This window comes from Diceros bicornis, chromosome 1 (assembly GCF_020826845.1).
Source record: "Diceros bicornis minor isolate mBicDic1 chromosome 1, mDicBic1.mat.cur, whole genome shotgun sequence".
Lineage (NCBI taxonomy): Eukaryota > Metazoa > Chordata > Mammalia > Perissodactyla > Rhinocerotidae > Diceros > Diceros bicornis.
In genome coordinates, this window is record NC_080740.1 from 63,802,652 (window position 1) to 63,827,113 (window position 24,462).

General features: G+C 37.9%; 1 protein-coding gene across 5 annotated transcripts in view; it reads left to right on the forward strand.

The window, feature by feature from the left end:
- Positions 1 to 826: 826 nt before the first annotated feature.
- Positions 827 to 24,462, forward strand: part of TCERG1 (transcription elongation regulator 1) — a 65,949-nt gene continuing 42,313 nt past the window's right edge. For 2 of the 5 annotated variants that reach the window (XM_058543352.1, XM_058543357.1), the window contains exons 1-9: positions 828 to 902; positions 7,225 to 7,450; positions 9,993 to 10,145; positions 11,157 to 11,574; positions 16,178 to 16,420; positions 20,576 to 20,638; positions 21,784 to 21,984; positions 22,720 to 22,832; positions 23,861 to 23,949. In XM_058543352.1, the coding sequence (XP_058399335.1) occupies positions 844 to 902; positions 7,225 to 7,450; positions 9,993 to 10,145; positions 11,157 to 11,574; positions 16,178 to 16,420; positions 20,576 to 20,638; positions 21,784 to 21,984; positions 22,720 to 22,832; positions 23,861 to 23,949 (1,565 nt within the window). In that variant the 5' untranslated portion in view covers positions 828 to 843. Of the gene's footprint in view, positions 903 to 7,224; positions 7,451 to 9,992; positions 10,146 to 11,156; positions 11,575 to 16,177; positions 16,421 to 20,575; positions 20,639 to 21,783; positions 21,985 to 22,719; positions 22,833 to 23,860; positions 23,950 to 24,462 lie in introns of all 5 variants that reach the window. The other 3 variants (XR_009220460.1, XM_058543368.1, XM_058543376.1) reach the window with 3 other exon arrangements.

Below are 24,462 nucleotides of genomic sequence, written 5' to 3' on the forward strand. Positions count from 1 at the left end.
ATGAATAAAATTTATTATTATTTTAATATTTTTAGCTCCTTAATGATAGTTATTCTTCATTGTGCCTTTGAAACCTCAGAGGCTAATTTTTTTTTTCTTTAATAAAAAGAGAAATAAATATTCAAAATTTTTTCTGGGTATCATGGTGTGTTAATTTCAGATAAGTGTATTTTGAAATTGAAGGACAGGTGCTTTAAACTGTAAATTGCAGAAGAGGCTTGCCTTCTCAAACTTAATACAGCAACTTGTAACACTCACCAGCCTTCAATGTAGCAAGTATTCTTATAGTTAGTAATATAGTATTCAATAACATGGCTATAATCCGGTGGTGGTTTAAGACTCCTGATTCTGAAAAGCTGGGAAATAGCTTATTTCCACAGCAACTCTGTAACTGGTTTAGGCGCAACCCAGGTCGATTTTTGATCGGCTTACGCAATGGAAATGGTCTCGGCCTGAGCCAATATGGCCAGTATGTGGCAACATGGCTCCACAATTGGCTTTCCTGGAAGTCCGCAGACACGTGGCTACCGCAGGCCCGGGTATACACGGGAGGACCTAGTTTCGCTTACCGCGAGAGGGCGCCGGCGGTTCCTCGTCGCTAAAGTCTCATTTCCCATAAAGCCTTCGAACGACCAATGAACTGGCTGTCTCCATACCGCTTTCAAAGTCGGCGGGCCCTTTCACCAATAGTGAGGCAGATACCGTCAGCTGGAGGATTGATGGAAAGTTTCACCAATCATCTCACAGATCTCCGCAATCTCCGCCTCTCTCTCACGAGATTGACGATCCGCCCAGCCAATAGGGGACGCCGGGTCGGCGGGTGGATAAACGCGGCCCTCTGTAATGGCGGAGCGTGGTGGGGACGGGGGGGACGGTGAGCGATTCAATCCGGGGGAGCTCAGGTAAGGGCCGCTGCCGTTCCTTGCATCTCGGCACGCTGGAGTCCCAGGGACTAAGCCTGCCGCGCGGAGGTCGGGAGTGAGGGTGGGCAGAGGACCCGCGGCGGCTGGGGCCAGGACCGCATGGGGTTAGAGAAGGGGAAAGGGGAAGGTGGCTTGAATGAGAGAGCCGGGCCGGGGCTGGGCCGCGGCCTCCTGCGCCTTCTCGGGGCGCTCCCTGCGGTTTTCGCGGGGCCCCAGCGCCCCTCGCGGCCTGCGGCCCAAGGGCTGGGCCCGGCGTTCCCGCCTTGGGGCCCCGCCTCAGCCGCGTGCCGCCTCCGCCTCGGCCGACCTCAGCCTTCCCTCCGGCTGCGCGCCGCCGCGGGCCCAGTTTCCCTGGTCGGCGCCCCTCCACTCCCGTTAGTCCCCGGGACCCCTCACCCTGCTGCCTCAGCCTTCTCCACGCCCTCCGAGGCCTCTTGGGGTCTCCACGTTTGCCCTGTTTCTCTTTCCCCACATCTCTTGATTTTTTTTTTTTTTAACTCTGTATGGCTTTTCTCTCACTCATCCTTTTCTTGCTTATCCAGTATTTGTGAGTAATAACAACAGCAGCAGCAGTTTGTTACATGCTTCTCGGTGCTGTAAGCCCTTTACTTAGAGTTGCCTCCTTTAAGCCTCACAACCACCCTTGGGAGCAGTTGCTGTTCTCCTTTTGCAGGCCACAGACCAGAGCCACTTTCAGTTAAATTATTTGCTCATCTTACAGGTGAGAAAACTGAGCCTCGTAGAGGTTGAGGAAGTAGAGCAAGGTCGCATAGGTGAATTATGGCTCCAGGAAGTGGCTTGAACCCAGGCCTTCAGGCTCCAGAGCCTGCGATCTCGATCTCGCGCCATTGCCCTAAAGAGAGCAGTGACTTTTCTTCCCCTGGTTTCTCACTGCCTCTGGAATTTGTAATTAAGATTTGATAAAGTGAAAGTGTCTTGGAAGAATCTTTAAAGTGTCTTGGGAGAATCTTTAGTCAATGGTTTTTGAGGAAAAAGAGGTGCTAAGCTTTGTGTATGTTTGATACATTTTTTTTTCTGGTGGGAAAAACGTCATTTCAGATGTTCAGCTCTCATTCTGATTTGTGCCACTGTCAGCGTTTGAAAGTGAAAAAGAGGAGTGTAGGTTATGAGCGCTTTAGTATTGTCTAGAGCTCAGGATGAAATCGTTTAAGGAAATGGGTATTATTTTTCAAGATTTTAGGGCAAAAAAATATCTTTTAGGTTCTGAATTGTTGCACACAAAAATCCTTACTTTGGCAGGAATACAATCTTATTTCAGAGATGAATCTCAAATCCTTGAAACCCCATATGTCCACTTCAGTAATGAGTGATCACAGTGCATTGTCAGGGTCGTTGGGTATTAGTGGTGGAAGGTTTATTCCTGATTCTGATCTCAAGAGGTTACCTAGCTAATCTCATAGGGATTATTTGGGAACATTAATTTGCGTTTTAGAGAATATCTTTCTTCAGCTTTAAAATGAGTAGCCTTTTAGATTTTATTAGACATTGTTGGGAAACTGGTTTGAGTAGGGCTTTGAATTAGGTGTTCTGTTGCAAATATTTTATATCTTAGCCTGTTAGGTTGGAAGTTGCTTCCAGAGCAAATTGTACAGACCTTTATTTTAGCATTTCTCATGGTTTAAGAGAAATTAGCTGTTGATGTGGCCTCTTTGGCAGAAATTGGGGCTTAGTTTTTGTATTTGTATCCTGAAGGTATTTTGTGGTGTGTCTATCATAGTGCCTGGCAAATAAGGTGTTCAGTAGATATATGGTAAATAAATAAATATAGGAGATTTGGAGGCGGTTACCTTACCAGACCCACATTTATTGAGTGTGCGCTATGTGACAGTTACTTATTTATTTATTTATTTTCCCCCAAAGCCCCAGCAGATAGTTGTATGTCATAGTTGCACATCCTTCTAGTTGCTGTATGTGGGACGCGGCCTCAGCATGGCCGGAGAAGCGGTGCTTCGGTGCGTGCCCGGGATCCGAACCTGGGCCGCCAGTAGCCGAGCGCGCGCACTTAATGGCTAAGCCACCGGGCCAGCCCTTTGTGACAGTTACTGAACTGAGTGTTGACAGTAGAGCCTTGAACCAGACCAAAAACCTTTGTTCTCAAGGATCCTTGCTTCCATGCTAATTACAATTGATCTGAATTCCAAACTAAACTAACCACATCAAAAGAGGAAGTCAGCCTGCAAGTGTGGAGAGACTTACACAAGGTCACTAAGTAATTGACAGAGTCTGAATTAAAACCTAGGTCTCCTCACAGTCTATTACGTAATTTGCCTCCCATATGTCAGTAACATCTTTCCATTTTTGCTCGTCCCATTAAAGTATTTGCAGTCTTGTCTTCACCTTTGGGGAGCTTGTGTATCTGGATAGAGTACTTCTAGAGAAATACATTTGTTCTTGTAAAAAATTCTTTTTGTGTTTCTGTTCGTGCAAGTAGGCTTCTGTTTTCCAAAAAGGTTGAACGTGGTGGAATGCAAATAACCTACAGCAGGCATAATTTATTTGGAGATCCACATGCGATCCATCCTTTTATGGTTGAGGGCCATTAAGATAACTTTTAGAGTCATATTTGTATAGATCCTTTACCCAGGGCCTTTGTTTACCTATTAATACTTTATGAATTTTGACGACAAGGTATTGCAGTCTAAATTCCCTCAACTATAAAATGGAAATACGAATACTCTGGTGATACCATAGGTAACTGCCTTAAGTTATTTTTCTGTGCTGTAGTTTCCTCTGTAAAAATGGTGCCAAATTTACCACAGTGGGTTGTTGTGAGGATTAAAAGAGTTAGTACAAATAATGTCCATATAACCATGCCTGGTATATAGGAAGCACTCAGTGTTCACTTTCATTATTAAAACAATAATATTTGAACAACTACCATCTTGGGCCCTGGGATACAGCAGTACACTAAGGGGAAACTATATGCTAGCGGGTAGAGATAATAGGAAAGTAAACAAGTGAGAGATTTTTTCATAGCATTTCTCGTAATTGAAAACTTATATTGGGTAATGAGCCAGAGAGGAGCTGGGAGAGGCTAGGGCTGGGGAAGGAGTTTGAGGTGACATTTGAGCTGAGACTGAATAATAAGGAGCCAGTTATGTAAAGATCTGGGGAAAAGCATGCTGGGCAGAGGGAACAACAAGTGCAGAGGTTTCAAGGTAATGAACTTGAAGTATTTGATCAAAAAGAAGACTAGAGTCTATAGAGAGGTCAACAAGGGCCAGGTTATATAGAGTCTGATGATAATTATAATAATAATAATAGCTAACACTATTACTAATATTAATACCATTTAACACTAATACTTTTACTATATTAATGTTACAGCAACAGTGATAATAGCTAATACTTATAGAGCACTTATGTGCTAGGCACTGTTCCGAGTACTTTATTAGCTCATTGAATCCTCACTGCAGGTTCTGGTAAGGTGATTGTGATGAAGCAGTGTATATGAAGAGCTCAGCACGTGTGCTATAACATATCTGACATTAGAAAATGGCAACTTTAGGCTGTTTATAGAGGAAATTATATGAATTTTGTTACCATTTCAGGGGCAGACTTTTGAAAGCCATCTAGTCAAATTGACTACGAAGTGCCTTTTACAGGTAGAGCACTGTGCTGGGTTTTGTGGGGGAATGAAAGTAATGGTAGTTAAAGTAATTTACTATACCAGGTACTGTTCTAAATGTTTCACAGGGATTATCTCAGTGAGCACAGATATGAGACAGGTTTTATTTCTATTCCCTCGCTCATTTACATCTGAATATATTCAGGCTCAGAAATTATGTAACTAGCCTGACAACAAAAGATAGAGCCCTGATTTGACTTTTTCGTGATTTTAGAGCCTAAACGCTTAACTTCAAGGTATAACTAGGCAGTGTGAAATTCTAAAGAAAGAAATACTGTAGAGTTTTTGAAAAGGGAGACGCAGACTCAAAGGAAATCTAAGAGTAGGGTACATTATTAACTCAAGGTTGAAACAGAATATCTTTCCTTGGTTAACTTTTTTCTGTCCTAAATGTTAAGACATTCCTTCAGTAACAGTGGCTATGTGTCTTTTGGAAGTGCATATAATTTGAAAAAGACTGATTATTGTGACACAATCCATACTCTTTTTTGCCGTCACTGTTTTTAACTCAATACTTTATAAGGAGAGTAGGATAATTTGCAAATTTGGTTAAATACACTTGTTGTAGTAGTTCTGAATGTGTTAACAATCCTAGTGTTCCCCTAGGGGGCAAATGGCTCTTTATGAGGATTTTTTTGTGTCAGAATTGAGCTATGATGTGGAAAATTTAGAGAAAAGTTCAAGGGTAATCTTAAGCGGAGGGTTGAAAAATGTAGGAAAGTTGGAAGAGCCTGGTGAGGAGAGAGTATAAGAATGATTATCTTCAAATATACATAAGGAATATAATTGTTAATCTTGAGCACAGAAATGTAAAAATCATGTGTAATGAAGAGATTTATAGTAGCTACTGGGAAGACTGATAGGTGCTCAGTAAATCGACTGTGGCAAATTATAGTAAAAATAATTTTTATACATACCTACATACCCTACTTCTAGGGTAGCTTAGGTACAGTATCACCTACGTATTCATTGGTTCATTCAACAAGTATTTATTGAACCCTACTATGTGTAGACCTAACTGTGCTAAGGATATAAGGGTGAACAGGACAGAGTATTCCTACTTAAAAAGGGGCTTATAGACAGCATGGTGTAGTGTTTAAGAGCCATTTGCTTTTGTTTGAATCCTGGCTTTACCACTGAACTAGCTGTGTGGCCGTGGGGAAGTTATTTAATTTCTGTGTGCTTTAATGTCCTTATCTATAAAATGAGGGTTGATAATAGCATCTATCTCATAGGGTTGTTATGATGATTAAATGATTTAAAAAGACCTTGGAGACTGCCTGGCACATAGTAAGCACTTTTAAGAGTTAGTAATTTTTTTTAAAAAGCACTTGTGAGAGAAGATAGACAGTACCATCTTATGTGATATTATTTATTGCTTAAATGCCATGGAGAAAATAAACTAGGGTGTTTAGCTAGAGATTGAAGGGTAGGATGGGGTGCAGTGTAGGGAAAGACTTTCCCTTTAGATAGAGAATACTAATGATCTCTTAAGCTGCTCCGCCTCCTTTCCGCCCCCCGTAAAAACTTTGTATTTGGAAGAAATTTCAAACTTAAGTTGCAAAAATAAAGATAGTGCACTTAGTGTTAATATTTTACCTCTTCTGCTTTATTATTTGTACGCACGCATGCTCTCTGTTACTCTGAACCATTTGAGGGTAAGATATATATACCATGGCCCTTTACCCCCCTAAATACGTAAGTGTATTTTCTTTTCAGAATAGAGATATTCTCTTACTTAACTACAGCAGTTATCAACTTCATAAATTTACAGTGAAACAATACTTTTAATCTATTGTCCATATTCCAATGTTGTCCATTAATCCAATACGTCCTTTATCGCATTTCTTCCCTCTAGTGCAGGATCTGGTCTCGAGTTAGTATTGTGTTGTCATGTCTCTTTAGCCTCCGTTAATCTGACCATTTTCATAGCCTCCCTTTGTCCTTTAGGTATAACATCGACATTTCTGAAGACTACAGCCCCTGCTCCTCCCTTTTTAATAGAACATTCCTCATTTTGTGTTTGTCTAATATTTCCTCATTATTAGATTGAGGTTATACATTCTTGCCTGGAATAGGTGATATTGTGTCCCACTCAGTCACATGAGGTCCGTTTGTCCTTTTTAGATGATATTAATTTTGTCCACCTGGTCAGGGTGTTGCCCACCTTCCCTATTACATAGTGTTTTTTCCATCCTCCCTTTCTGCTATAAGCAGCATGTGGGGAGACATTTTAAGACTAACCAAATATCCCCCTCATCCAAATTTCCTCCTAGATTTGGTGTCCATTGATCCTTCTTACTGATGCACTTTTTTTTTTTTTTTTGCTGAGGAAAATTGGCCCTGGGCTAACATCTGTGCCCATCTTCCTCTACTTTATATGGGATGCATGGCTTGACAGGTGGTGCGTTGGTGCGCGCCTGTGATCCGAACCCGCGACCCCCTGGCCGCCAAAGCAGAACGTGCGCACTTAACCGCTCCACCACCAGGAGGCCCCCTACTGATGCACTTTTTATCATGATGGTTGCAAAATGGTGACTTTCCAACTCCAGTTGCTCTTAGGGGCCTTTTAAATTCAGTGTGATTAGAGATCAGTAGCTACATTTTTTTAATTTTGAGAAAGAAAAATTTATTCATTGCTTTCCCACACAGGATGGCTCAACAGCAGGCCTTGAGATTCCGAGGCCCGGCTCCCCCACCAAACGCGGTGATGCGAGGCCCACCACCTCTCATGCGACCTCCTCCACCTTTTGGTATGATGCGAGGCCCTCCTCCGCCGCCTCGGCCACCCTTTGGACGTCCTCCTTTTGATCCTAATATGCCGCCAATGCCTCCTCCTGGAGGGATTCCTCCACCTATGGGCCCGCCACACCTCCAGGTAAAGAATGTAGAGGTTGACGTTTCTTTGTTGGCGTTAGTACCAATATTTTATATGAGTTTTGCCTAAAAAACTTGTGTTCTTAGTTTCAGTTTGTAGGAAAACGGGAGCAAAAGAGAACATCCGTATATACTCCAAAAGCAGTAGTAACAGTAATTAGTATAGAAATTCAGAATGGGAATTTAGGTGGTGATAGAAAAATACGCATATTAAACTGGTATTGAATAGGATAGTTCTTACTGGCCTTTGTCTCTGAGAATTGTCTTTAGTAATCTATCTTCTTTAAGGGAAATGAAGTTTGATATCTTAATGTGTAGAGTGGAGGATATTTGTTTTTAATGATACATGTTGCCAATAAGTATAAATATATATGTATATACGTTCCTGAGCAGTGCTCCCCAGAATTGATGCCTAGGATGGAATCAAGAAAGTGATGACACACACTTTTATAAGCACAATATTTGGAATTTTTTTCTCTCTCCTGAAAAGAAAATTGGGTTATCTTACAGTTTTAGATATAGAATTATTGTGGGATTTTTTTAAATAAAAACTTTTCTGGTATTTTAACCTGAGGCATATATCCCTCTGTAGTGTATGTAGACTCAGCTACTGTCTGAAATGAAGTCATGAGAATATCAGGTGTCACATGTCTACACTTTTGAGATTGTATTCTTTTTATTTGAGTATGTATCTGTGTTTTCTTGATTTATAAAGCCTGTACAATTCTGAAACCAAATAAATAATAGTGGTATCATCTGCCTTCCATGAGCTTAGATAATCAAGAATGGACTTACTAAAAATAGAAGATGATGATGTACTATCTATGTGATGTTAACTCTGCTTAGATAGCGTTATATTTATGGAAGAGACACAAGGTTTTGATGCTTTGCTTAATTTTATTGCCTTCCTAGTAATGAATAGCCCTTCCTCCCCTTAAACAAATGGTTAAATGGTTTCATATTTTCTTTAAGATTAGAATAAAAAATAGCTTTTTGACCTACTGACTCTGGTATAACTTGTTACATGTGAATTTATTCTAATATGTACTTTTAAGAGTTAGACTTACTTGCAGAATATTATAAAACGTAACGGACTAATGTAACCTGCTAATGGAAATATATCACATGTTGTAATGGGATACTTTCTAGTGTTGTGATGCTTTTCTTGGTCTTGATGGATAATTGTGTGGTTTTACATTAAATCCAAGTGATTTCCAGTTAATGATGCATGAGACATATTTAGGGTAGATATTTTATAGAACATGGGTCTGTGTGCTGATGCTTGAAAGACACCAAAGTAAATCCAAAAAAACTAGAATATAGGAAAGAAACTTGTGTGTGTGTATGTGTGTGTGAGGAAGACCAGCCCTGAGCTAACATCCAATGTCAATCCTCCTCTTTTGTGCTGAGGAAGACTGGCTCTGGGCTAACATCCGTGCCCATCTTCCTCTACTTTATATGGGACGCCGCCACAGCATGGCTTAACAAGCGGTGCGTCGGTGCACACCAGTGATCCAAACCGGCGAACCCCGGGCCGCCATCAGCGGAGCGTGCACACTTAACCGCTTGCACCACCGGGCCGGCCCCGAAAACATTTTTAGGAAAATGAAATACAGTTTCACGTTATTAGCATAGTGTTTATTCCATTATCCATATTAAGGTGTTTTGGATAATTGAATTTTAATGTTATTTGTAGATTATAGAGCAAATCTTTTAAATCCCTGTTCAAAATCTGTTTTAAGAATGTCAGACCACTTCTGCTTTAGTTAGTTAAGATACAGCAGTTAGAGTTGAGTTGTTTGGTTCGAGATCTTGTGTTATGTCGTCAATCATTGAAGAATGACAGTGAAGGAATTATCAGAGATGGGATTGAATCAGTAGTGGCACCAGGAAATTTTTTTTTAATTGTAATACGTACCATCTAAATTCTTATTTTCCACCAAAAGTAAAATGGTATTTTACTGTATCTTTTAAACTTACTGACATTCACATCTTTGATGAGCTACATTATTCTTATTATTATTTGAAAAATAGGAAATGATGAATATTTTCCTAGCTGATACACTTTTTTTCTTGTAGGAAAAGAGAATAAAGGATTAAGGGTATCTGATTTTTCTTTTTTAGTTATTGCTGTGTTATTTATAAAATGTTTCTCTATTGTTGGTTCCGATTGTAGGGAGCTGTGGAGGCATTGGTGTGCTGGTGTTAAACAAGATATAAAAATCAATGTTTTTCTTTTGAAAGTAATCCAGTGCCTAATGTATGAAATATGCAGTTAAAGTATAAAGAATAAAGCAAAATTCACCCATAATGCTATAACCCAGAGATGACTACCGTTAGTATTTTGATATATTTCTTGCCAGTCTGTTTAGTCATCATTTTTGTTAGACAGAAACTTCACTTACACAACCTAGGTGAATGTATTTGAATGAACTGTAAGACTAATTTCTCTCACAGTGCTTTACTTTTGGGTAGAATTTAGTAATAATTTGAAGGAAAAAAGATAAATACAAGTGACCATTACTTTTCCTGTGAATTAACAGAGGCCACCTTTCATGCCTCCACCCATGGGAACCATGCCTCCTCCTCCCGGTATGATGTTTCCACCAGGAATGCCTCCTGTGACTGCTCCTGGTACTCCAGCACTGCCTCCTACGGAAGAGATATGGGTTGAAAATAAAACTCCAGATGGGAAGGTAAATTATAAAATATATTTAGGTTGTTATCTCTTTGGTGACAGAAGAGTAAAACTTAAGATTTCTGCCAGAGTGAGATCAATGACAGTGTCCTTGCCAATTAAGAGTGAGCCTTGAGTAAGCATGAGATGGGGTAGAACTCCAGGACAGGTTCACTGGATTAGACTTCTGTGCAGACATAAGGTTGCCTGGAGTGCTTACATACCTTTACCTGCAATTCTGGAAGCTTGTATTTTAAATATGTGTCGTGGGTCCCCAAAACTCAACAAACTCTCAGGTTTAGTGTTCGCTAGGAAGACTCACAGGACTCAGCATATAGTTGTACTCACGCCTAAGACTAATTGCAGTGAAAAGATACACAGCAAAGCCAGCAAACGGAAAAAGGTAGATGGGCGAAGTCTGGAGGAAGCAAAGCACAAGCTTCCAGGAGTCCTCTCGATGGAATCACGTAGAAAGGGAATTTTGAAAATACGTGTGAAGTGTTGTCTACCGGGGAAGCTTGTCAGACTGGTCACATATCTGTCACCATCTGCATAGCACGTACCAAAATTCCAGAAACCTGGAAGGAAAGCAGATATTTAGCATAAACTGCATTGTTTGCATAAACAGTTTAGGCACAGTGAGCCATTCTTACCAGTTAGGGAATTGTGGTAACCCTCCCAAAATCCAAGTACCCAGATTCCAGCCAAGGGTCAACTTTGCAAGCAGCGCTTTCTAAGGATAGCAGTTTCAGGCCTGCTATGTTAACTTTCTGCACAAAATATAACCTTGGTTTTCCATTTTTATGTATGTTAAAAATATAGTATGCTTATTATAGAAAATGGGGCAAGGGGAGAAAGGAGGGAAAAATTACCTCTAGTCCCATAATATATGAACATACAATTTTGATGTACTTTCTCTTTTCTAAGTTTTTTTTTTTAATACTGTTTAAAAGAAAATATTGTTGCATTATCTTTTTTTTAATGATAGTTGACAGATTCTATGATGCCAATGATTTTGCTTCCTCTGCAGGTTTATTATTATAATGCTCGGACACGTGAATCTGCATGGACCAAGCCAGATGGAGTTAAGGTTATTCAACAGTCAGAACTGACACCTATGCTTGCAGCCCAGGCACAGGTGCAGGCCCAGGCCCAGGCGCAGGCCCAGGCGCAGGCTCAGGCACAAGCACAAGCTCAAGCGCAGGCCCAGGCCCAGGCCCAGGCCCAAGCCCAAGCTCAGGCGCAGGCTCAGGCGCAAGCACAGGCACAGGCGCAGGCCCAGGCGCAGGCGCAGGCGCAAGTGCAAGTGCAAGCACAAGCAGTAGGAGCTTCCACCCCTACGACCAGTAGCCCAGCACCTGCAGTATCCACTTCAACATCATCATCCACCCCATCCTCTACCACTTCTACCACAACAACTGCCTCTTCGGTTTCACAGACAGTATCAAGTGAGTACTAGCCAGTATGTGTTTTCATTTAGGGGCTATAGAGAAATGGACAAGTAGGGACTGCATTCCACAATTATCCTAGTGTTTCAGGTGTTAATCCTTGATGTTATTTAAAATACATTTTGACATTGAGACTTTGTGGTTAAAGAAGAACAGAAATTAACATTAGTAGAAGAAAGTATTTGCCCACTTGGAATTCATGAAGCTAAACTGGGGAGGTGCGGTTATCTATTTAACTTGACCAAAAGTAACGCTGGGTGTTGTGGGGTTTGCAAAATAAGTGTAAGTCTTGGCCCCTACCTTACAGAGCTTCCAGTTTTGCTAACTGAGGAGGCAAGAGTAATACATGTGAAACAATTAGAGAATGGTGTGCAAAACTATACAGTGAAAATAGAAGATGTAAGAATTCAAGAAAATGGAGAGACAAGTGGGTGGACTATATGGGGTATTGAGGTTGATCATGAAGGATGTGTGGTAGGATTTGAGTAGGTTCAAAAGTAAAGAGAAGTCTTTCAGGTGGGGGGAACAGCATAAACAAAGGTCAAGAAATGAGGATAAATATAGTTTATGGGATTATTAAGAAGCTCTTTTGAGGTGGGAGGGTTTATATAGGTTAATAGATTGAATAAGAATGAGACCAGGTTATGAAGAGTTTTAAGAACCAGGCAAATGGGTGAGGCAGACAGGCAGGCAGGCAATAGGGAGCCTGTATAAATGCAGTATTCTGGAAGATTTTTCTGGTGCCTGTTTTTTGGGTAGTGTTGAAATCAGGGAATCTTATCAGGAACTTTTCAATAATCTCGTTTGGAGGTGGATAGATCCTAGAATGGGAGGTAGGCAGATGAAATGAGGAGTTGAGACAGAAGCAGTCAGGAAAGTAAGAGAATTTTCAAGTATAAAGTCACAGAGGCCCAAAAGTTACATCTTTTCTAAAAAGATGAGAGGCGATGAATAGCGGATTTCAGGGATGAGGAAAGAAGAATATATTAATTTGTTTAAAAGATTGTCATTAATATTTATGTTACTATTTCTGGGTTTTTTTGTTCTTTTTTTTTGGTATGTGTGTATTGCTTCTTACTCTACAGGCTGAGATTGAGCCCAAAAATATTTAAATAATGATTTTATTGATTTGATTATTTGTTATGATACTGGTATGAAGATACATAGTTATCCCTATAGGGTGATTATAACTTGGGTTATTTTGCTACCTGGATAATAGATGAGAATAAAAAAAGGAAAGGTGCCTCTCCCCCCGCCCCCGTAAGTTCGGGGACTTGGGAATTATTGGTGTATATTATCCTGTAAGAAGTATGTATATGTGAGAAATTTAATCGGAGTAGATTCATATTTGATTTTATTTTATTGATATAAGAGGTAAGGTACGTGTAATATGGAGATAGTTTTTTAAGGGCTCTACTTGATATTTTTCAGACAGCTTGGGGGAGAATGTACTTAAGAGGAAGATGTAAATAGTGCTTTGCAAGTGTGTTTTCTTTCGTGGCTAAGGTGAATTCTGATACGGAAGTATAGCAGTGATACTAGCTAGCTGCTTGAGAGTCTTTGTCTTTTTATAGGCTGGTGCTTCTAAACCTTGTGTGGCAAGGCAGAGAACTGCCAGTTTTTACAGGGTACCTGAGGTGGTAATGGGAGAAGGGGATTAACAAAAGCAGTGTGGTTCTATGTGGAGGCTCTCTGTTGCTTATATTTTGTTCCCTGCCTTCTTAGGAGGGAGAAATAGTAGTACTTAGTTTAAAAGAAGGTGGGAAGCTAGTTGCTTGAACTATCCTATATGTATTCCATTTCTGTATCAGAGTGGTCTCTCAGTCCCATAGCAAGCTTCTGATTATCAACTATTCTATTCAGAACACTCGTGTGTCATTTTTTGCATTGCCCTTTGGTGATTGGGAGACCTTTATTCTAAGAACAGAATAGCAAAATCATGTTCATTTTACTGCCTTTAAACATCAGTTTTGATGTTGTCTTTCTGAGTATTCCTGACGTCTGTTTTTATTTCACTTGATTCAGTGTCATGAAGTGTTGTCATACTACAGTCTTAATATTTCTCCATCTGTTATAGTCTTGTCTTTTTAGTTAAGCTCTGAGGCTGGATTAGTCGTATATTTTGAGGCCTAGTGTTTCATTAGTTATTTTAGCAAGTGGAGCTAGTAGGAATTTACCCACTGTAAAGTCCTAGCTGCCATTCTCGCAGTTTCCTGTTTAATTCTTTATCCCTTTCCTCTCATGACTCATGGCCACGCATCAAATTCAGAAAATCCCGTGTCAGCAAGAGGAAGGGGTTGAGTGAATACTTTTTGCCATCTTCAGTGATGTTCCTTTCCACTTAAAATTTGATGCCTTCATAACTCATTTTATTTTCCTGACTACAGTATTTTGTATCATAATTTTAGTAATTATTTTTAAATACTATTACCATAATATTTAAAAAAATGTAATTCTATGAACTGCAGTATAGACCTGTGGGTAAATGGGGCTAAAAAGTAAGGAATTTCTATTTTAACCCCTGTTGAGCATAAGCTCATTTTATCCTGTGCAAGTTTGTGAAAAATGCTGATGAAATCCTACTTCTCAGGGAAGTTGGGAAGAATAACTAGATATGTTTTCAGCCATTACAGTAGATTACAAATGCTAAGTGATATATGTATGGGACTGGGCAAATGTTGCATGTAATTTGTATTTTTCACACTGTTATAAAATTATATTAATATGATACTGTACCCTAAGGCTAGGTCTATGCTAGACCAACAATTCATTCCTGGGCCCCTGAAGATACTTGTTTGGCCCTGCTGTCTATTTAGCCAAGGTGAGTCCCTCATTAACAAGTATGAAATTGCTCACATCTTCCCAGCCTGTGAGTTTTTCATTATTAGGAACTGAAAAAATACTGGCAAATGTTGTTGTCAGTTGGATTATTGGGTGGTTTGTATTAGTGTGCTTTCCCTTAGAATAAAATTGGCATACAGATTGGGAAAGTACTGTTTCATTTCATTTAATTTGATAAATTCATTCTTAGTCCAATACAGGTAGAGTTTGACATTTTTCTCTACATCAGGAAAAAGATGAAATATTTGTTACCAATGAATTACCACAATGAATTTTGTTTGAAATTAGATGAGTTATGAATAAAAAAATGTTTTGTAATATTTGAGAACTAAAACTTTTTCAAAAGTATGAAATACAAATTTTATTTATTTATTTTTGGGGTCACAGTTTGATTTTAAATGTGGTTACTAGGGATGAAATGTTTTGTTTTTGATACTTAAAAATAATGTGTTGGGGCCGGCCCGGTGGCGCAAGCGGTTAAGTGCGCGCGCTCCGCTGCGGCGGCCCGGGGTTCGCTGGTTCGGATCCCGGGCGCGCACCGACGCACTGCTTGGCAGGCCATGCTGTGGCGGCGTCCCATATAAAGTGGAGGAAGATGGGCACAGATGTTAGCCCAGGGCCGTCTTCCTCAGCAAAAAAAAGAGGAGGATTGGCGGATGTTAGCACAGGGCTGATCTCCTCACAAAAAAAAAAAAAAAAAAAAAAATAATGTGTTAGCAGAACCAGATTATCCTGAATTTCACAATTCCTGGTCTCTCACACTGGAAACTTGAGGGTTTTTTTTTCTTTTTTTATCTTTTTATTTTGAAATAGTTGTAGAGAAACCCAAGTTGTTTTTGACTCCATTTGTTCATATCCAGTCAGTCATTAGTTATTGCATGTCTTTTTCTCTCCGTTCTTCCTTGCTTGGACAAGGCCAGATATGTTGAAATTGATTTTCCCACCTCTGTTCTTCCTTTTCTTCCTATGCATCTACCAGGTTGATTCATCAGATGAACACTGATTATTATTCTTCCATACAGACACCTTGATTTTGCCTCCCTCAAATCGCTGTTACATTCACAGAGTTACACAAATATTGGTGAATGCATGTGAATGCATTCTTATAAAAAATTCAAACTCTAATGAAGCACAAGTAGTAAAAGTGAAAGATATACACAGATGTAATGAGTTAATACATTTTGGTATGCATTCTTCTAGATCATTTCTCTACATTTACATACCCGGTAAAGTGCAGACTCCTTAGCCTTCTGTTCAAGGCTTTCTGCTTTGTTCCTCTGGCCTACCTTTGCAGCCGTAACTCACTGGTTCTGTTGGTATGCCTCGTGTTTTAAAGCAAGTTTACTGCTTGCCTTCTGTTTTCTAAACTATTCCTTCTTGTCCTCTACTCTTTGCTTTTGCTCACTTTTCCCACCACTTGCTTATTTTCTCCTTCCACTTCATCATTTTCCTTGTTGAAATCCTAATCTTTCAAGGCCTATCATCACAGTATACAATGTTCTGTACCCTCTCACAGTTAGAAGTGGTCTTTGGGTCTTGATTTACACTCCTATACATTTATCCCATTTCACTTTGTATTTTAGTTATTTTTTATATTTTGTTTGACTGTTTTCAAGCTTCTTGAAGACAGAGACCTTGTTACAAATTTCTTGCAGTGCATGGAATGGGCCCTTAAATACTTACTGAATGAGTGAATGATGAATGAGTATAATAAAATGGTTTATGAAGGAGTGATACATATTTTTGTTTTATCTTTTATCAGCACCCACAACACAAGATCAGACCCCAAGTTCTGCTGTTTCAGTTGCCACGCCTACAGTTAGTGTTTCAACTCCTGCTCCTACAGCCACACCTGTGCAAACCGTTCCCCAGCCGCACCCCCAGACGTTACCTCCTGCTGTTCCTCATTCAGTACCTCAGCCAGCAGCAGCAATACCTGCTTTTCCACCAGTAATGGTACCTCCGTTTCGTGTTCCCCTTCCTGGCATGCCAATTCCACTTCCAGGTAAACTAATAGATTATAGTAGTCTTTCTAGCTATGTTTTCATATTGTCAATTAGTTTGTTCTCATGTGTCTGTTGGCATTTGAAATTTGCCTTGAATCTCACCTGTTTGAAACGTTTTTGAAAGATTCATGGCTAACTGCAATATTTTCTCTTCAGTTTTGGTAAATGTCCTTTTTTGTTGTTGTTTACGTGTCTTAAAATTAGAGCCACATTTAAAGCTACATTCATTTTTAATAATGGCCTCAATGAATTAAAAATGATCATCTTTTTGTGTAAATATGTTCTAAATGCAATATTTTTAACGAATTGAGTCTATGAAGTTGAGAACTCACAAGTCATTAATAGCTAACACAAGTTGAGTGATTTATATATTGTGCACTGGTGGAAGCACTTTGCATGTGATAACTCATTTAATTTTCATAACCATCTTATGAGGTAGGTACACAGACAGGTTAAAGTACTAGCCCATGGTCGCATAGCTAATAAGTGATGGTGTTGGTATTTGAGCGTGGGCGCTCCAAATACAAATACCATGCTCTTAATAACTATGTTATACTGGGAAGAAAGTGGGAGTCACTTAACTATAAAAAATTCATCTAAAACAGAAACCAGAAGTTTCCCTTATACCAATGTGAATTAAAGTATAACATGCACCATAAACATTTAAATAATTATGGTGAATTCATGTATTTTTTTGTCTTAGGGGATATCATAACTAGAGAAGGGATTAAAAGATTGTGGAATAGAATTCTTCCTATACAGATTAAACAGAGATAGTGTTGGGCATCCTATTTTGAATGCATTTGCTGTTATCAAAACACCTTTAATCCTTAATCCATGGTCTATTCTCCTAGTATTATAGTTGAAAATACACCTTAAAGATGTCCAGTTCACAGGGCTAGTTTGGAGCAAAGGTGACTAGAACCAAAGTCTCTTGTTTCCCAATTTCACATTCCTCTCACTATCTATTATTGCCACTTTATTGTACTAGTTTCTGTGTAAGAATAGGGTTGTAATACAGCTATTTCTTGGATTTACACACATGTTCATTATCACTATTGCTCTAATTGTCTTTTTTCTTGTGACTATTTTGAAAAGAACACTTTCAAATATTACACCTTAGCAAGAAAGAAACCAAAAATTTCAAGAATTAGTGTTTTTTGGGTAGGAAAACCTTTTACGCATTGTTAATGAAGTGTTAATTAAATGCCCAATATGTAATGTTTAAGAAACTCAAATCATTTAAAGTAAGAAAACCAAAAATGTTTTCTCTAATACTAAGGATTACCCTTTTTCTAAATTAAGTTTAAGACAAGCAGCTGGATACTTTCCTCTTTGGATATACTTCTTGTAGAAAACTAAGTGATAAATGGAGACTAGCTTGACATTCATCATAACCTCTTGCATCTTGGTCTGCTTTAGGGTCAAAGAAAGTATTAAGACCAGATCCCAGATTCTGAGTTATCTGAAGGAGGTGGGGTTGTTAATTCTGTTGAGAGAAGATTGATAGGTAGCATAATACCATTATTGAAGTATTTGAAAAGCTATCATCTAAAAGGACTTTTGTTTTGCTTTACAGTTTCTTAATAGGATCAGCGGGTAAAAGGTACAGAGTAGAAAAATTCATTTCTATAGAAAATAGAATTTTTTCACAATAAAATCTCTTCAGTTATAGCTCTATTTTGATGTCATTGTCTTCTCTGACCCTCAGCTCATCGTTAAATTTTAGAACAGATGATGGTGACCATATGACCAAATGAGGTGTGGTACCTATGAAGTTTGGCAGTAAAAGGCATTTAATAAATGGCAGCCACTAATGACATTTTGTCGGTCAGTTGGTAGAGAATTTGAGTTAGATGATTGGTAAAATTTTGTCCAAGATAACAAGATTCTTTGGAGAGGAAGCTGGTGTTTCATAGCAAGTAATATTAATATTTGTTTATATAGTAAGACATCTTTGATGTTAATGTTCATTCATTTTTCTCATTTTTCGTTTTAATTCAGCCCTCTAGCGTGCTTTAGTGAAAAAGAAAAACAAGACTTTTGGTTTTATGTACAATGAAGTCTCTCTTTGTTTTTCCTTCTTTATATCAATTCGGCAGCAAGGTGAACAGGAGGGATTTGGTATAATTTGTCTTGGAGCCTTAAATTCTATTTGAAATACCAGTGTATGGCTCTAATGAGGATAATTAAGGAAGGGATAATCAAACAAGATGAAGGAAAGGAGTGGAAGAATTTGGTAAAATGTAGGAATAAGAGTCGGAATTGAGGATAGTAAATTGAATTAGGGTTTTAGGATTTCTACTTCTAAGACTATAAAATCTTATTTGGAATTTTAAGAAACTTACTGTCATAATTTGAGGAACATAATTTGAGGATAGAATTGTAGGAAAATTGAACAAATACTCTCTTAAAAAAGGGTAAAAATTTAGGTTGTGGTTATTTTGTGAGTCTTCATGATACGCGTGTAATCATCCTCAGAGAAAACCTTAAGTTTGTCTATCAGGAGAAGAAACGTGGCCTTTCAGTATGGTCTGTATGTTTATAGTCAAATAAAAGAGTTCTGTGTTGGCCCAACTTATATTTAACAATGGCAGTTAGGCCAAATATGAATAGATTTGATTTTCTTCTGTTTATGTTGTATAGTTAAAATTATTGGGGGCTGGTTTTGGAGAACAGTCTGAGAATTAAGTTCATATATTATAAGAATTGAATTTCTAGTGCTGACTTAATAGGTTCAGTGGTCCTGCAGATGGCAGTATTTATACTAATTTAAACCTAATACATGCTGCAACTTCCTTAACCAAATGAGTTTTTCCATTGCTTTCTTTAAACATTAGAGAAAATAAAACTATACATACAACTTTACTTAGCATGCCCTTATGATCCAGTGTTTTTGTTTTAGTTTCAAAGTTAATAGAAAGTTTGGCTTTAACATTCTTTATTTAAAATAATAATTAAGAAATAAAAGATACTTTTCAAAAATTGGCAGTATTTTTGTGTGTGTGTGTGTGAACATAGGTACATTATTTACGAACCCAAGAGTTTAATTTTAATTTTCGTTCTGAATTAGGAGAAATTTCTTTTCCTATACTTTAGTGGGGAAAATAGTTTATTTTTAATTTTTATTGGTACCAAACTAGGTTTGTTTTTTTCAGCCAAAACAAATAGAAAATAGAATTTAATTTCCCAGCCCTTTTCCTTCAGCCTTTTCCTTTAAAAACAATTTAAATTCACTCTTAATTTTGAATTTCCTCAATTAATCAGTCTTAGTTTTCCAGCTTTTCCTTTCATTCCCTTTTTATCACCATTGTAATGCATCATGATGAGTCTTCATTCTTCTAAGAACTGTACGTAATTTCCATTCTTTAATACAAGTGCTACTCCTTTAGCTGCCTTAAGTGATAGAGGTTTTTGAAGCAACCAGCCCATGTAGTCATTAATAGTGTTAAAAGGGCTGTATTTTTCTTTACATGTTAGCCTGCCTCCACAGTGTCCCAAGCCCATGGCATTCCACACAGCAGGCACTAAACCTGGATATTTTCTCATTAGTTGAATGCTACCCTCTTCATCTTTGCCCTTCATTTATTTAAAGTATTATTTGCAGTAGAGTATTTGGATCCATCTCATACCTTATTTTCTTCCTTTCCCTCCCACCCCTCTTTGTCCTCTCTTATTCTTTTTCTACTTCTGCATGGTTATGCTCCATGCCTCAGCTTCTGCATGTAGTTTCCACTTAGCACATAGAGAAAGTGTCTTGTCGGTGTCATGCTGCATCTGCCTTTCACTGGTTTCTAAGCAACAGCAGCATGGGTTTGATGTCCTGTGGGAAAATGTCCCACATGAGAACTTGTTATGTATATGTAATGAAGGGGCTTTCCTTTGTTGAGTTGAAACTCCTGAGACTCCTTCAAATATTATCAGAGCTGGTTTGATAAAAAGGTAAATGATGCTATAAACATAGAGTTAGTTATCATTGGATTTGGCACCACTTCCCACAAAATGTCAAACATAAAGAAATTTTATTCCATTCTTGGTCTTTTTCATTGGAAATAGCATTCTAAATTGTAGTGGTAAATTATTTCCCTGAATCCCAGTGGTAGCTGACATACAATGGCAGCTTTCCAACGTATGCTTGCTTATCCATTTTACAGGTGTAGCAATGATGCAAATAGTCAGCTGCCCGTATGTAAAGACAGTCGCTACCACCAAGACCGGTAATTTTTAAAACCATCTTAGTTTGTTTTGTCTGTAAGTTGGCATGGTAGTGAATGTTGTTGTTTATCCTTTTATTTATTTATTTTTGCCCAAGTGAGTGGATTTTTTTATATTTTTCTTTTTAATGAGCAGTATAAATGCAGTTGTCATATTTGGCCAACACTTAATTTTCCCAATTGCCTGTAGTATTAGCTTCTTTGGTTCACAAAAGCAAATAAGGTCAGATCACTTTATATCTTAATTTTTGTAATAAGTGTAAACAACTTCATTCTCATATTCATAACATTTAATTTTATTTTTTGATGTGTTTTTAAGTTAAATATAAAAAAATCATTTTCATGTGTAAAGTGATGTGATTATGCTTGCATGCTAGTGAATATATATGTGTGAATATTTGTGTATAGTATAAATTTACATTTTAAAGTTATTGAAGATAACTACCTGAAACTTAAATTCTAGTATAGGATTTGAAGGTTTTTTTCAATTTTGTTTCACGTATCCTTAGTTATTTATATAGTATCAGCTTGTGTAGCTGTCTTGTAAAAAATATAAATCTTGGCCTATCTTTTAAAAAAAAACAGAAGAAACTTTGCTTTCTTTTAGGAAAAGGCTAAACTGACTGACAGAATTTACAGGGATCTCTGACTTAATCACTTAGTATATTAAAGTAGATTTGATAATAACTCAGTCATTTAGTTTAAAACTGAGAATTTTATTCATAAGCTTTTAGTAGGTACCTTAAAACTAGAAAATAATTTTGCCTCAGGAAATATGCTTGTTGCCTTGATTTCATTAGAATTTGAGAACTTCTTTATAAAAATACTTCTAATAAATAGAGAATGTACCAGGATTTTTATAATTTATGAAGACTTATTAAGACTTCATCATAGGTGTGGCCCAAATTTCTGACTGCTCTTAAGGTACTTCTTGGGTTGAATTTCTGAATCTAATTGAGTTTAGGTGTTAGAACTAAACCAGAATATAGATTTAAGTAATTAAATCACATTTTTTATGATTTTTTTTTTCATTTTTCCAACTGGCTCATTCATTTATTAACATTTAATAGATTTAGCTTGTATGTTGAAGTTTTACTTTGTATTGCAATGTGATATTTGGATCTAACTTTTTGTTATTCTTCTTTTAGGTGTATTGCCAGGAATGGCCCCTCCTATCGTACCCATGATACATCCCCAGGTTGCTATTGCAGCTTCACCTGCTACCTTAGCTGGAGCAACAGCAGTTTCTGAGTGGACTGAATATAAAACAGCAGATGGGAAGACCTATTATTATAATAATAGAACATTAGAATCAACCTGGGAAAAACCCCAAGAACTGAAGGAAAAAGGTATAGCTTTAATGAGTTGGTGGGACATAATACAAACTATGATATTATAAATAGAATACTATTTGAAATTCTGAGTTAATTCCTTTTTAACACATTAGATGGATTTTCTAATTACATAATTGTTGGATTGTTTATATCTAGTAAATTGATAAATATGTATTTATTTAAAAAGCCAGTTCTTCTGCTTAATGTTTGTCCATCATTTTTCTGCCTGGAGAAATTAACTTATACATCCGTACAAATATATATATATATATATATTTGCTGTAGTCAGGAATTGCATAATTATTCTAGTATATAATTATTGTTATCCTTATTGAGATTGATAGCATTGATCGGGAAGGAATGTGTGTATTGTATGTGTTCTGAAGAAAAAAATTTAGGCCCTTGGAGTCTTAGATGAAGAAGACTCCTAATTTTCTATATCCCAAGACTCTGTTTCTGTTCCTGAGTATCTTAGTATCTTATCCTTTTCAGCAGAATGAATGATTGCTACAAGTGATAACATGAAGGCCCTGAAAGACTTTGTGTCCCTCTGAAATGAGTAGTTCTTTTCTAGTGACAATTTCCTCATTGGTATAGCAAGGTATTTGAAATTGAGCATTACATTAGATTCAAATTAATGATATTACAAGGAAGAACATTTTATCTTTGGGGTTAATAACTAGAAATGGAGTATCTTAACTGCTTAGCCTCTGAAAATCATTGAGTGATATTATCTTAACTTTTTAATAGAAAAATTAGAGGAGAAGATTAAAGAGCCAATTAAAGAACCTTCTGAAGAACCTCTGCCAATGGAGACGGAGGAGGAGGATCCTAAAGAAGAGCCAATAAAGGAGATAAAGGAGGTAAAGGGCCACAACTCGTTAATCTGGGAGCCAACATTGTCGGGTACAATTTACTTGTAACTGAAAAACTATTTGATATAATTTTTTAGATAATTGCTATACATCGGGTTTCTGAAATGTTAGGGTTCTCTGAGGTTTCTAATTCAGTTTTTCCTTTAAAAGTTTCATTAACTTACTTCTTATACTAAACTGAGGCCCCTAGAAAGAAAGGGCCTTGGACCAGCGCTTGGCCCTGATCTCCAGCTGCTTGACTTATAGACTGATGCACGTTAAAATGATAAATACAACTTCATATTTGGCGAATGTTTGTTATATTTTATCTTTTCTCTCCTGGAATGCTCTCTATACAGCAGTAAAAGAAAGCTGCTTTTCAGGGCCGGCCCAGTGGCGTAGCAGTTAAGTTTGCATGCTCCGCTTTGGCGGCCTGGGGTTCGCAGGTTCGGATCCTGGGCACAGACCAATGCACCGCTTGTCAAACCATGCTGTGGCGGTGTCCCCTACAAAGTAGAGAAAGATGGACAGGGGTGTTAGCCCAGGGCCAATCTTCCTCAGCGAAAAGAGGAGGATGGGCAATGGATGTTCGCTCAGGGCTAATCTTCCTCAAAAAAACAAAAAAGAAAAAAGAAATCTGCGTTTCAGAAGCTTCCTTTATTTAGTGAGGGACCAATGGTAGTCGTGTTTTATTAGTAAGGAAGTTAGCAGAAAAGAGAAACGACCTTAAATGAAGATGTCTTCTCTGATTTTCTATACTGTATTCCCCATTTCTGCTCCTAAGCAGATGGGTAGTGAGTCTGTAAGACAGGACCATCTGCTGCTGTTTGGGTCTGCTGTTGTGGCATTTGGCTCAGTCTAGGGGCCAAGAATTGAGAACTTTCTTAGAAATTCCTACTCATTCTCCCCTCCCTGTGCTAGCAACAGACCTTGTGTTGGTTGTACTTTGAGGTATTCGCAGTAATACTTGTATTTGTGGAATATTCAGGTATAATTTTGTGATATTAATTAAATGAGAGTAATATCATTTCCCACAGGAGCCCAAAGAAGAAGAGATGACCGAAGAAGAAAAGGCTGCCCAGAAGGCAAAGCCAGTAGCTACTACCCCTATTCCTGGTACTCCATGGTATGTACCTGGCTTAATTAATAAGTTGTTTTATTTACTTATTTTTTGCCATGCTTGGTTGTTACATGGTTTATCTTATAGAAGGAAAAAGTACTTTACTTTAAAAAAGTATATGTCACATGTATGTTTTTATCTACTGAATATTTTGGTTCTTATTCGTAGTGTTTTGGGTGTTCAAACCTAAAACTCAATTGCTACAGTGTCTTCCTCCCTTCATAGTAGTCTCCATTAATGTTTGTTGTTCATAATTATAGACTTGAATCGCTGTGAGATCCTGAATCTACTTCTTATTGTTTAAAATTTTTTAAAATTTTAAAAATATACTCACATATGTGATTATGTTTATAGAACTATGTTAAATTATGTCTTTTTATCTAAATGCTGAATAGTCTACTTTTTCTTTTCTTTTTGCTTCTCCCTTTTCTTCCTCTCCCCACATCAGTGCTTTCTCTCCTGTTCCAACTCATTTAATTCATATATGGTCCACACATTGTAATGAGTTGGCTTGTTTCT